Raw genomic sequence first — 14,700 nt, forward strand, 5'->3', positions numbered from 1 at the left:
CCGTTAAGGATTTCACCATGGTCCGTTTGTACACAATCGGTCAATTGATCATTCTCTAATTTATTTGTAAAGATCTTATTGATTTTTACACTGCATGGAAGTTTTTCTTACTTCATGTTAACTTATCTTGCCATTTCCTTGTTTCTATTTTTAGACTGCAGTATTTGTCATGTGACTATATCACAAACTTTAGTTTTGTTACATGCTTTTTAGAGTTTGTGGAATAACTGAAACAGCTGAGCCAGTGTCCTTTTCCATTTTAATTAATTTGCCATTCATTTCTGGTGTAAGCCATATTGCATGACTCTCGTTAGTTTTCACATTGTAAATCTCAAGGCTTCCCCTTCCTGCATCATTTTCATCACGATCTGAATTTTCATCATCAACAGGCAGATTAGTGCACTACTTGGAACTGTAACTTTTCATCTTTATCTCTTCCCTGTGCAGTCCATTTATTTCTGTCTGCCTGACATGCTCTTTGTATTGTCCTACTTGTTGCATTCTCTACAAGTCTTGACTTTAAATTTGCATTGGTTTGGTGTATGTGAGTCCCTGCCACAACAGTAACACAATTTGACAAGCCAGGCCAGTTTGTCTAAGTGTTTCAATTTTGTTCATACTCACTTACATTCTTCATTGGCTTAAGTGCTTCACCATGTTTGGAATATCATGTAAAATACTGAGTCTGATCGTAATGTTGCAGATCAACCTGTTTTGGTCCAAGATTATTAAAAGCAATATACAGTATATTCTAACATGAAATCTGGATTCTAACAAATACTATGTTTATTATTGTTTGACATTCAGTTAAATTTTATAGTAATGTTTGACTTTTCAATGTATTGTTTTCAGATTCTGGAAGCAAAACTATTCCTGTACTCTAAAAAAGTAGCTGAGCAGAAAGCTGATAGTATTCTGTTTGGAACACATGGACCATTACCTCATCTTTATTCTGTGTCATTGTCCCAGCTGTCAAATGAATTGGCAAGAATGTATCCTGAGCTCACTCTTCCTATGTTTTCAGGTATTTCCTAACACATTAAATATGTGATAACAGTAATTCTCTGAGCAGACGTTGATTCTCTAAGCAGGGATTGTTTTTTAAATTCTATTTTAGAATGAGCACACAGGGAAAAGAATAGCTTGTTACTTGAAATACAAAACTCTTTAGATGTAGGAAAAGTCATTTGGTACCCGAAGTGGCCAGTTCTTGTGTAAAAGCAAAGAATACTAGGGGCATTTAGAAGCTCAGCCAGCATCTTTGGGAGTGAGGACAAGGTTGGTTTTTCAAATTAATGAACTTTTTTGTTGAGGGTTTTCATCCTAGAATGTTGGCTCCATTTCCTTCTCCATGGATGCTGCATGGCCTGCTATGTATTTCTATCATTTTTATTTTTCCAAATTTACAGGATTTGAGTGTTTTGCTTTCAGCCTCTTCAAGTATTGTATAATCTTCTGATCCATGCATGTCTCATTGATATTTGGTGTCACATTTTAATACCATTCCACATTAACTTCCTGTTCAGAATGAGAAAATGATGGCTACAGAAACACAAGAGGTTCACAAATATAAAGATAAATAGGGTTCAGTATACGTTTCCATACATGACAAGATTTCCAATAGCATCTGTTAGCAGCCAATTCCGCAATTGGAAGGTCTTTCACAAAATATCTGAAGCCTAGCATATAAGTAGTTTCTAAAAAAAAATTGTAACACCAGAAAATACTCATCACAGTAGTTCCTACAAATATGGTTTCCTGTTTTTAAGCTTTACTACTCTAACCTAGAGGCCAGCGAAACAATATTATTATTTTAAAATTGTTCTCTTTCAACAACTTGAGTACTGCAAGTTAATTACATTTAATATTTCTTGTTAATATATTTGGACTTCCTTACAGACATTAACCTGAAAGTAACTGAGTTTTATTGTAAAAAAAATTGTAATATAATATTTTTTAAAGTAACAGGAATTTTTGTCTTTATATTACCCATTTTCAAGCTGTTTTACACTGATGGGATTTCTGGTACTACTGGTATACTTTTTTACAAATACTGAGGAATCACAATGTTTGTTTACATCTCTTTGGGCAGAGATTAGCCAAAGATTTCCAACTACCCATCCAAATGGACGCCAAATAATGCTTACATATCTTTTGCCATGGCTTCGCAATATTGAACTTGTGGATGGTGGACTTCTTCCTATAACATCAAACCCACAAACTCCTGACGAAGAAGCCAACTATAAGGAGGAGCAAATGATTGAAGAGTATGGACTGAAAGGAAATGGCTGGGGTTCACCACAAGCCACTTCTCTGGTTTTAAATAATCTCATGTATATGACTGCCAAGGTAATTTTTAATTTTCCTTCCTACAAATGTAATCAATTTAATCTCATTTCCTGTACTTTTGAAGTGATTTTAATTATGATGATAATTACCAGTAAAATCTGACATATTTTCATTTTCTTTTTTTCTTTAATAAAACAGGGTGAGGAGTAAATTTTCAATGTATCATGCTGATATAAAAATGTTGCATTCTAGATACTGTTACTCAAGCTTACAAAAATAAATAATAACAAATAGGTTCCATTAGCTGACCATATTTTTAGTTGATTAGTGTCAATTTACCCTTAGACAATTGTTTCTTTCTTTTTAAATCTTTTTATTGAGTAAGTATACAAAAAAGGTAAACCATATAAACATTAATACAATGTTAAAGTATAATGAAATTCCAAAAGATAACAATACCAAAAAGAAAATACTACAAACAATGTAATTTAAGCATAAGAAACCAAAATAACATAATAGTATACTAGATTTTATATATATCAATGGAAAAAAAGAAAAAAAAACCCCAAAAAAAAAACCCACCGTGCAACTAACTAAAAGCAAAGCAAAGCAATGGGCTAACTTGAAACCAAACAGAGTTAAACTTAAAATCACGTCCTCAATCCCGACCTCCATTAAAACAGTGAAAAAAAACAAGAAGGGTAAATATTACATTAAATGAAAATATCGAATAAAAGGTCCCCAAATCTGTTCAAATTTAAATGAAGAATCATAAAGGTTACTTCTAATTTTCTCCAGATTCAAACATAAAATCGTCTGAGAAAACCAAAAAAAGGTAGTTGGAGCATTAAGCTCTTTCCAATGTTGTAAAATACATCTTTTCGCCATTAAAGTAAGAAATGCAATCATTCTACGGGCTGAAGGGGAAAGATTACTAGAAATTTTAGGTAGTCCAAAGATAGCAGTAATAGGGTGAGGAGAGATATCTATATTTAATACCTTAGAAATAATATTGAAAATATCTCTCCAAAAAGTTTCCAAAGTAGGGCAAGACCAAAACATATGAGTTAAAGAGGCTATCTGCCCCGAACATCTATCACAGAAAGGATTAATATGCGAGTAAAAACGCGCTAACTTATCTTTGGACATATGTGCTCTATGCACCACTTTAAATTGAATTAGGGAATGTTTAGCACAAATAGAGGAAGTATTAACTAATTGTAAAATCTGCCCCCAATCATCCACAGAAATGGTAAGCCCCAATTCCTGTTCCCAATCTACCCTAATCTTATCAAATGGAGCTTTCCTGAGTTTCATAATAATATTATAAATCATAGCCGATGCACCTTTCTGACATGGATTAAGGTTAATTATCGAATCTAAAATATATATAGGAGGAAGCATTGGAAAGGAAGGAAGTATAGTACTTAGAAAATTTCTAACTTGTAAATATCTAAAAAAAATGTATTCTTGATAGGTTATATTTATTAGATAATTGTTCAAAAGACATAAGGGAACCATCTAAAAATAAATCCAAAAACCGTAAAATACCCTTAGTCTTCCAAGTTTGAAAAGCGCGATCCGTAAAGGAGGGAGGAAAAAATATGTTACCTAAAATAGGAATCGCCAACCCGAATTGATTAAGATCAAAAAATTTTCTGAATTGAAACCAAATACGCAAAGCATATTTAACGATCGGGTTAGAGACCTGCTTAAGGCGTTTCGAATCAAAAGGAAGAGATGAACCTAAAATAGAACCAAGTGTATAACCCTGAACAGATTGTAATTCCAATGCTACCCATTTAGGAATAGATAGTATATCCCGGTCAAGTAACCAAAATTTCATATGTCGAATATTAATAGCCCAATAATAAAATCTAAAGTTAGGTAATGCTAAACCTCCATCTCTCTTAGCTTTCTGTAAATGTATTTTACCCAGTCTCGGATTCTTATTCTGCCAAATAAATGAAGAAATTTTAGAGTCGACTTTATCAAAAAAAGATTTAGGAACGAAAATTGGTAATGCCTGAAACACATATAAAAATTTTGGCAAAAAAAACATCTTAACTGCATTAATACGACCAATCAAAGTTAAATATAAAGGAAACCATTTAGATGAAAGTTGAGTAATATGGTCTATTAATGGTAAAAAGTTAGTCTTAAATAAATCTTTATGTTTACAAGTAATTTTAATCCCAAGATATGAAAGGTAATTATTAATCAATTTAAATGGAAATTTATAATATAAGGGAAGATGTTTATTAATCGGAAAAAGTTCACTCTTACTAAGATTTAATTTATAACCTGAGAAAAGACCAAATTGTGCTAATAACTCTAAAACAGCAGGAATAGATCTCTCAGGATTAGAAATATATAAAAGTAAATCATCAGCATAGAGTGATAATTTATGGGACTTTAATCCCCGAGTTATCCCAGTAATATTTGAAGATTCTCGAATAGCAATTGCAAGAGGTTCTAATGCAATATCAAATAATAGGGGACTAAGAGGACAGCCTTGTCGAGTACCACGAAAGAGAGGAAAAAAAGGTGAGTTTAAAGAGTTAGTACGAACCGAGGCTACAGGGGAGTGATATAACAGTTTAATCCAGGATATAAATTTCAGGCTAAAATTAAACATTTCAAGCACCTTAAATAAATAAGGCCATTCTACTCTATCAAAAGCTTTCTCGGCATCTAAAGAAATAACACACTCAGGAACATTTTGTGAGGGAGTATAAACGATATTTAACAATGTACGAATATTATAAAAAGAGTAACGACCTTTAATAAAACCCGTTTGGTCTTCCGAAATAATAGAAGGAAGTACTTTTTCTAGTCTATTTGCTAATAACTTAGAAAAAACTTTAGAATCAACATTTAATAAAGATATTGGTCTATAAGATGCACATTGAGCAGGGTCTTTATCCTTCTTTAGTATTAAAGAAATTGATGCTCTATTAAAAGATTCCGGAAGTTTACCAAGTTTCAAAGAAGCCTCAAAAACCTTATAGAGCCAAGGAATCAATAAAGAAGCAAAACATTTATAAAATTCAACGGTAAACCCATCAGGGCCAGGAGCTTTCCCGAGATTCATAGAAAAAATAACATTCTTAATCTCATCCATTGTAATGGAAGTATCTAATAAAGAAGACATATCCTGTGAAATCTGAGGAAAGTCTAACTTATCTAAAAAATCATTCATATATTTAGAATCTCGAGGAGACTCTGATTGATATAAAGAAGAATAAAAATCACAAAAGATTTGATTAATCCCCACATGATCCAATATCAATCGATCATTTTGGTTATAAATCTGATTGATTTGAGATTTAACATAATTAGATTTCAATTGATTAGCCAGCAGCTTGCCAATTTTATCACTGTGAACATAAAAATCACTTCTTGTTTTCTTTAATTGGTTTACAATCGAGGACGAGAGTAGTAAACTGTGTTCCATTTGAAGTTCAGTTCTTTGTTTGTATATCTCCTCAGAAGGAGCCATAACATATTTCTTATCAATTTCTTTAATCTTGTCCACAATTGCCATCTCCTCCTGCTTCTGTTTCTTCCTCAAAGCAACGGAATACGAAATAATCTGACCCCGAATATAGGCTTTAAAAGTGTCCCAAAGAGTGTTAACCGAAATATCTTCTGTATGGTTAATTATAAAAAAAAAGCTCAATCTGTTCATTCATAAAATTAACAAAGTCCGAGTCCTGAAGCAACAGCGAATTAAAACGCCATTGTCTATTGTTTGGTATATTGGCCATAATTTTAATAGAAAGCTTAAGTGGAGCATGATCCGAAATGGTTATAGAATCATAATCACATTTAATCACTGAAGGAATGAGACGAGAATCAATAAAAAAATAATCAATTCTTGAATAGGAATGATGAACATGTGAAAAAAAGGAAAAATCTTTTTCCTGAGGATGCAGAAAACGCCAAATATCCGTCGACCCAGAATCAGAAAGGAAAAAATTAATCAAATTTGCAGATTTATTAGGTAAAGTCCGTAAAGGAGCCGAACGGTCCAAAGCTGGAGATAAACAGGTATTAAGATCTCCGCCCCAAATCAATGAAAACTCGTTCAAATTCGGAAACTGATCAAACAATGATTTATAAAATTCCGGACAATCCATATTAGGAGCATAAACATTAACCAAAACTACTTTTTTATTAAATAGTAAACCACTAACCAATAAAAATCTACCATTCGGATCAGAGATAATATCCTGTTGTATAAAAGTAACTGAGGAATCTATAAAAATAGAGACGCCTCGAATCTTAGCATTGGAGTTCGAATGAAATTGTTGTCCCTTCCAGAATTTGAAAAAACGTAGTCTGTCCCCCCTCCGTACATGGGTCTCTTGTAAAAATAAAATTTGTGCTTTAAGTCTCCGGAACACTTTAAAAACTTTTTTTCTTTTAATAGGATGATTAAGACCATTAGTATTCCAGGAGACAAAATTAATAATAGACTCCATAAATCCTAAAGTCAACCCACAACAAGGAGGATTGACAATAGGCGTGACCCACAAACCCGGAGAGGAAACAGAACATACAAAAGATACCGGGGAAAAGGACGCAACCAGTACTTCAATAATGTATATAGCCCAAAGAAAAACAAACTAAAACGTGAAGCCCCTCCCGCCACCCCCCAGCCCAAGACCCCAAGGCAAAATCTAAAGCAGACCCGCCAGAAAGAAGCAAGCGCTAAAACTACCCCCATGACTTCTGGTATACGCTCCCTAAAAAAAAGGTATAAATATGAAAAGGATCAGCTAATTGTAAAACAGTAAAAAAATAAGTAAAAAAAAGTTAGCTCAATTAGAATACACACAGAACAGAACAAAAGCCGGAAAATATATATTAAAAAAAAACCACAATAAACCTCAAACTCATGAATAGACACAGCAACAAAAAAAATAGGATTATTAACATAAAGTGATTATAAAAAGCAAAACAGAATAAAATTTAAACAAAAACTACAAAATTTAAGGCCGCACAGGAAATACGTAAGATGACAAAAGGGAAGTAACCACCCAGAATCCCCTGGGAAAAGAAAGAAATGACGCAGTTAAAAAGAAAGTTTAGTAGCCATATTAAGAAATCGAAAGTAAACTTTTCTGCCCAAATAGGGCACAGAAAAGTTAAAACCAACCAATTCACAGCCTCCGATCGACGGAGAAAATTAAAAAGAAAGCAATTAAGATGTTGGGGATGAAAGTTGATCCAGATAACTCTGGGCATCCGATGGAGAATCAAAAAAACGAAGGGCTCCATCTGACATGCGAATCCTTAGACGTGCAGGGTACAGCAGCGCTGGTCTTAAATCCCTCTTATAGAATTCCGACATCACGGATCTGTAACGGACCCGTTGGTCCCAGATTGGTTTACTGAAATCTTCCACGAATCGGAACTTAAGATCCGAAAAATCAATGAAACCTTTAGATCGAGCGAATCGAAACAGTCTCTCCTTGTCTTGAAAGTAATGAAAACGTAAGATAACATGCCTAGGTCTATCTGACCTAGACGAGTATGATGGGATTCTGTGAACACGATCCAGTAGCGGTGGTTGGTCAGGAAATACAGTAGGGAATGCATCTTTTAAAAGTTGGGAGAAATATTTCATGGGATTGTTACCTTCAACGGCTTCCCTCACGCCAATCATTCGTAAATTCTGCCGTCGCATTCTAACCCTTAGACAATTGAAAGTCGTCTGCAAGTTTAAAATATTCGAGCATTTATAATTCACCTTGAATTTCTGTTGTATATTCTGTCCTATATAATCTGAAATATTATTATATTGATATACTTTAATTGAGATTAGCATCAAGTCTATTCATGTTGCAAATGTTGCAATAAATTGATTTTTTTCACAAAACTTAGAGCACACCCTATACTCAGAAAGATGTTTGTTAAAAAGCAAATTGTTGAGTCCCAGTTAATCTTTTTTAAACAAAGTAAGCATTATTTAACCTAAGCAGTTTCCAATACCATTGCAATTCCTTCAATAGTGCAATAGACTTGCACTCATGAGGCAAGCCATTGTCAAGTGTTCAATTTGCTGTGAGAATAAGTTTGTTAATTCTGTATTCATTAATTAAGCTATGTAGCATTCCTACTGCAGCAAGCACAATAAGCCTGCTGTACTGTCCCAATTTAAACTTTGCTTGATAACACACCCAGTGTATATGACTTTCTGAGATTTTGATAATAGATAATTAGGATATCTCAATAACACCTTTACCAATGTGATTGTCCGTGATTTGGATTTCTCTTTGATAACATCACAGGTAATTAACTTTTAATTGCCACTGTTAGTTCTTCAGATCAATTCATAATTCATGATGAATCACTCCTGGACAACTTACTCCTTTTGCCTGACTTTGTTATGAGCCTATAATATAATCATTAACCAGCTATGTATGTCTGTACTTCCAAATGCCAGTTAAGGCTGTTTAAAAGATCGTATAATGTTATTTCCAGTGCACGAGTGTAAAGGAGAACAAAATAATTGTTACTCCAGATCTGATGCAACATACAAATAAACACAATAAGGTAAAGAACACAATGGTTAAAAAACACAGTAAATATAAATACAAAGGATAGCTTATATACATTGATTATTTTTTCTCTATAAAGTGATGCTAGGTACAGGAATATCTATACATAAGGTGACAATTATAAACTAGTTTACAAGTTTGTTTGCTCCAATTTGCAATATGAACCTATGGATCACTTCTGTCCCTTTCCATAACTATTTTAAAACTAATAGAACTGGTCCCAAAGTGCTCCCACACTGTCAACTTGCCCCATCTTCTTTTGCAAGAGTAGGTTGAGCTTTGTCCTTTCTCTGGTAGGGCCCACTGTATATTGCCCAAAGAAACTGTCCAAAATGCATTTAACAAATTTCACTCCATCTAAATACTTAATGGTATGGCAGTTCCAGTCCATACTAGTAAAGTTAAAATAGTTTACTATGATAACTGTCTTATTCTAATTCTGCAAAATCTCCTTGCATATTTGTTCTTCTAATTCACATTGATTATTTGGGGGGCCAACAGTACAATCCTAACAATATGATCATCCTGTTCTTATTTCACAATTATGTCTGTAAAATCTTACTAGATGGTCCTTCGGTAATTTCATCTCTACGGCTGTGACATACCTCTTTATCAAAAATACAACACCTGATCCTCTGTTTTCTCTGTCTCTATCCCACCTAATGCAGATGTACGCCAGTCACCTCTTTTACATGCCCTTCTAGTGGTGCTGCAATGTTCTTAAACCTTAAGTCTACCTGTTCCTTTTGTACTACTTCAATTTATAAAGCCATACTTTGCACCAGTCAGTTGTTTTATTTCTGTTGCTGTATTTATTGTTATTATTGTATATACTGTTTACTTCGCACGAGCAAGAAATTTCATTGCACTCTGGGTATATGAACAATGAACAAACTTGAATCTATTCTGTCCACAAAAAGCAGAATTAATTCATTCTGGCTAATTACGACCCATTAGTCTATAGCTTGTCATCACCAAAGTGATGGCAGATGTTGCTAAGACTGCAGTTGTGTGTTATATATGTGTTCTATATACACTGACATTAACAGCAGGTATTGCTAGGATTGCTCAGTTCTAGGCCTCACTAAAGTCTTGATCCAAAACATGAGATGTGAAGTTAGAGTGAAGTGACTGCCCTTGTCATCAATGTAGCATTCAACTGAGCATGATTTCAAGGAGCCATGAAGTCAATGAACATCAGGAGGAAAACACTCAATAGCTGGGAGTCATATTTTGTAGAACAGAAGATGTGGTTTCTCGGAGTCAATTTCCAATCCCAGGATTTCACCATAAAGTTTGAAATAGAAATGGCCGCTAATGTTTCCACACTTTCAATTCTATTTGCAACTCTTCACAAGGTGAAGTGGTCTATCCCTAAATGCAGAAACATTTGAATAATATTCAGGCACAGTCTGATTTGTGGTTAATGGCATTCAGACCATGAAAAAGCCAAAAAATAGAATCAAGATACCTACCCTTAGCATTCATATGTATATATTTCATGTTTCATTCATTTTTCATTAATTCATATGCAATGGAATTATTATTAATGTGCTATGAGTCACAATTGACCAGAAACTCAACTGGAATTGCAACATAAGTGCTATGAATGCATGAGCATCTCAGAGACTGGATATCTTACAGGGAAACCTCTTGACAACCCATATCTTTTCCACCATTGATAAGTAAGAAGTCAAGACCAAGATGGAATACTCTCTACATGTGTATATGATCCAATAATCTCAATATGGTCAACACCATCCAGGAAAAAGCAGTTTGTTACATTTAAGATTCCATGTATACCATCTACAGCCGATACCTACCCAGGCCACTCTGGTAACACTTTTCAAACCTGTGATCACCAGCACCAGAAAGGGCAAGAGCAGCATGAGAACATCACCGTCTGAAGGATTTTCTCTAAAGCGCATGCTGTTCTACTTTTGCATTTCGTCATCGTCTCTCAGTCTCATTTCTAAGACTCTCTATCCACCCCCACCTTCCCCAGGATGGACAATATATGCTGGCTTTGCCAATGACCACCTCTCTCACTGTTTGATTTTCCCATCACCACCTCCTTCTCCAAGTCCAGTTTGCAGTAAGTGGTTCACTCAGTGGAAAAGATCATTGCCTGTCAGCTACTGACATTAAAGGACCTGTTCATCACCAAAGTGAAGAAAAGAGCTGAAAAAATTACTACTGACTCCACCCACCCTAACAGTCACCTATTCATCAAATTGCCATCAGGGAGATGATACAAGTCCATCACCACCAGGACTACACGTCTCTTCTGAAGCTTCTTTCCTGTAACTATCCAGTTTCTCAACAAAATTTTGCCCTAACTGTCTCTGTACGATATCCATTAAATGGCCTTTCCTGCTATCCTTGTTCTGTCGATAATTATTGAGTCTGTTCATAAGTTGACATTTCTGCATGTGACTGTTCTGTTATTTGTTGATTGCTCATGGCTGTTTGTGTTATTATCTTGCAAATTGTTGGTTGCTATTGTGTTCGTTGTTATTGGTGTTGTCCTGTGTAGGATCCTAACTTTGAATTTTTTTTATGATTTTTAGTAGTAATCCTGCATTTTGTTGTTATTTCTTTTTTTTAAACCATTCATAATTTTGAAGACTTCTACCAGGTGCCTCGGGACATTATAATCTAACTTGTTTGGTAGAAAACTGGCAGGTTTTTGTAATTTGTCCATTTTACACACTGTACAGTTTTAATTTACAAAAGATGAAGATTCTGTTATTGCTTTAAATTAAATAAGAATATTCAAAGCCTCCATAATCACCTCCTCTCATTGAGTTTTTTTTAGTGAGAACTTTTGCAACACTTCTACTGTACCACTGTAATTTTATTACATATGCATCAGAAATTGTGTTTTATCTGTCTATGTTTCTTAAGTCTCTTTCATCTCTTTCAGAATGGAAAAGTTAATTTTGCAAGGTGTTACATCGTTATGAACAGTTATGGTAATCAAACTGGGAGAAAGAAAAAAAATTAAATGTCATTTGATGACCTTCAGCAGTTTCCTCACAAATAGGTTCTGAGAATTGAAACAAAATTATCTTTTTATTTGTTTCATTTTTAAGTATGGAGATGAGGTTCCTGGATCAGAGATGGAAAATGCCTGGAATGCACTAGTAGACAATGAAAAATGGAGCAATAATCTCAGGATTGCCCTGCAATTTTTGATCAGTCTTTGTGGAGTTAGCAGTGACACACCTCTTCTGCTGTATGTGAGTAGCTATAACCAGCAAGATATATCTACTTAAACAATTAGGCATGCTAATTAATTGCTGAATAGCAAATAATATCTTTGCCAACAATAATGCATTAATTTTGGATTTTGGACATCCTCTGAGCCTACCCTTTCACCTCATTTTCACTGAATACCCCAACCCTCCTCTCTCCTCTGATCCCTCCATCCTCTACACTTCCCAGACCTTTCCATCGGCTCTTTCTATGCTTCATTGACAGCTGCATTGGTGCTGCTTCCTGAACACATGCTGAGCTTCTCAATTTCATCAACTTTGCCTCCAGTTTACATCCTGCCATCGAATTTACTTGCTCCATCTCTGACTCCTCCCTGTCTCCATTTCTGGAAACAGGCTATCATGTTTTACAAACCTATTGACTCTCACAATTATCTTGACTATACCTCCTTCCACCCTGTCACTTGAAAAAATAGCATGTTCCCTATTCTCAGTTCTTCCATCCCTGCCACACCTGTTCTCAGGATAAGGTTTTCCATTCTAGAACATCTGAGATATATTTTTTTAAAAGAACGGGGTTTTCTTTCAAACACCATTGATGCTGCTGTCACTCACACCTCTTCCACTTCCTGCACATCTTACCTCATCCCATCTACCCACCGGGGTAAGGTTCCCCTTGACCTTACCTACCAACCCATGAGCCTTTGTATCTAGCACATTGTTCTCTGTAACTTTTGCTATTCTGTTGATCCTACTATCTTTCCCTCTACCACCCCCCACCACTGCTTTCAATAGTGACTCCCTGTCCACTCAACCCTCTCTGTTGATCATTCACGCACTTATCCCTGCAAGTATGACAAGTGTTACACCTGCCCTATGCCTTTTCCCTTGCCACTATTCAGAGCCCCAAACAGTCCTTCTAGGTGAGGCAACACTTCACCTGCGAGTCCATCAGGATCGTCTATTGTATCCAGTACTCCAGGTGCAGCCTCCTCTACATTTGTGAAACCCAACACAGACTCTCAATAAGCTTGAACTATTATGTCAAGTTTGCCAGACATATCAAGTGTCAGAAATGGAGACTTGGTGTCTACTGAATTTCTTGGCCAAATGTGACCCTCAATGTTTTGGTCACAGTATCCTTCTGAGGACATATCAAGATCTCCTGGTCCAGAGTCCATGGAAATATTTGCTTAGATTGTTTCCTAAGGCTGACATATGTATAAATGTTGATTCTTGATGATGCTACTGAGAGTGAACTAAGCCTTGGGTTTGGATTTTTAGCTGGTGTCTCTACACGTGGTAATCTAGATACCTCCTGTTGTGACAGAGAAAACTACGCCACACAAAAGTGGAGTAACTGGAGAATATAAAACTCTTCATTGAACAGAATAGATCTTTCCGAGAATCTCCTGACACAATATTATATACTTTTTTAAAACACAAAGATGACAAAACACAGGAAATAATTACTACAGTTTCAATGGTTATAAACAACAAGTTAACTTTAACATTTTAGATACAAATAGATAACTTTGCAGAATTGCACATTTTCAACAGTAGCACATCCAACTAGCAGAACCAGCTTAAATATTCAATTACTAATAGCCAGTCCAAGAACTTTTAAGCACAAATTTAAGACATCTAAATATACCTCTTTTGTTATAGTGTTGATGACTGGCTCCCTGCACATATAACTAGGCAGAATATTAAGTGACGAAACAGAATTGTCTTGAATTGTGCATTAAGTGACTTTTAACAATGTGCTAATGCAGGAGATGACCACTTAATGCCTTTCCTGAAGGTTCTTCCTCCTGAAGTTTCCAATTACCACCAATAAACATGAACATTCATCATTGTCTTTTGCATAGATTCAGGGTACAGAATCAGAATATCCTACACCCAATGGCTGTTTTCCACAGTCTTAGTATCAGTTGAATTTAAATTATGAACAGGTTTTATTTTCTGAAGACTGATTCTACAGTCTCTTGTACTTTATTTCTGAATCAGAATCAAGTTTATTATCACTGTTTTATATGGTGAGTTATAAGGTGCGATGGGAATAAAACACTTTTGCCTCTTTCATTTCCTCCGTCTCCACCACATCTGTTCTCAGGTTGAGGCTTTATATTCTAGAACATCTAGGTATCCTCTGTTTTCAAAGAACTGGGGATTCCTTTCCACCACCATTGATTCTGCTCTCACCCCACCCCCATCTCCTCCATTTCCTGCATTTGTCCCATCACAACAGGGAGAGAGTTCCTCTTGTCCTTACCTACCAGTCCATCAGTCGCCATATTCAGCACATCATTTTTCGCTACTTCTGCCATCTCCAAAGACTTCCTCGTCCACTCGTCCACGGCTTTCTGTCCTCTCCTAGCAGATTACCCTTTCTCCAGCTCTGTATCTCTCTCACCAATTCATTTCCCAGCTCTTTACTTCACCTTTCCACCCTCCCCCCAATTTCACCTATCACCTTATGTTTCTTCCTCCCCTCCCCCCACCTTCTTACTCTAACTCCTCACCTATTTTTCCCCCACTCCTGCTGAAGGGTTTTGTCCCAAAACATCAACTGTACTCCTTTCCATAGACGCTGCCTGGCCTGCTGAGTTCCTCCAGCATTT

The 14,700-nt window shown here is 35.5% G+C and overlaps 1 protein-coding gene across 4 annotated transcripts in view; it reads left to right on the top strand.

Moving 5' to 3' along the window:
- LOC134349656 (protein furry homolog) overlaps positions 1–14,700 on the top strand; it is a 293,846-nt gene that overhangs the window by 187,223 nt on the left and 91,923 nt on the right. For all 4 annotated transcript variants that reach the window (XM_063054280.1, XM_063054282.1, XM_063054284.1 and 1 more), the window contains exons 31-33: positions 853–1,024; positions 2,093–2,349; positions 11,954–12,100. In XM_063054280.1, the coding sequence (XP_062910350.1) occupies positions 853–1,024; positions 2,093–2,349; positions 11,954–12,100 (576 nt within the window). The remainder of the gene's footprint in view (positions 1–852; positions 1,025–2,092; positions 2,350–11,953; positions 12,101–14,700) is intronic.

The sequence above is a fragment of the Mobula hypostoma genome, chromosome 7 (assembly GCF_963921235.1).
Source record: "Mobula hypostoma chromosome 7, sMobHyp1.1, whole genome shotgun sequence".
Classification (NCBI taxonomy): domain Eukaryota; kingdom Metazoa; phylum Chordata; class Chondrichthyes; order Myliobatiformes; family Myliobatidae; genus Mobula; species Mobula hypostoma.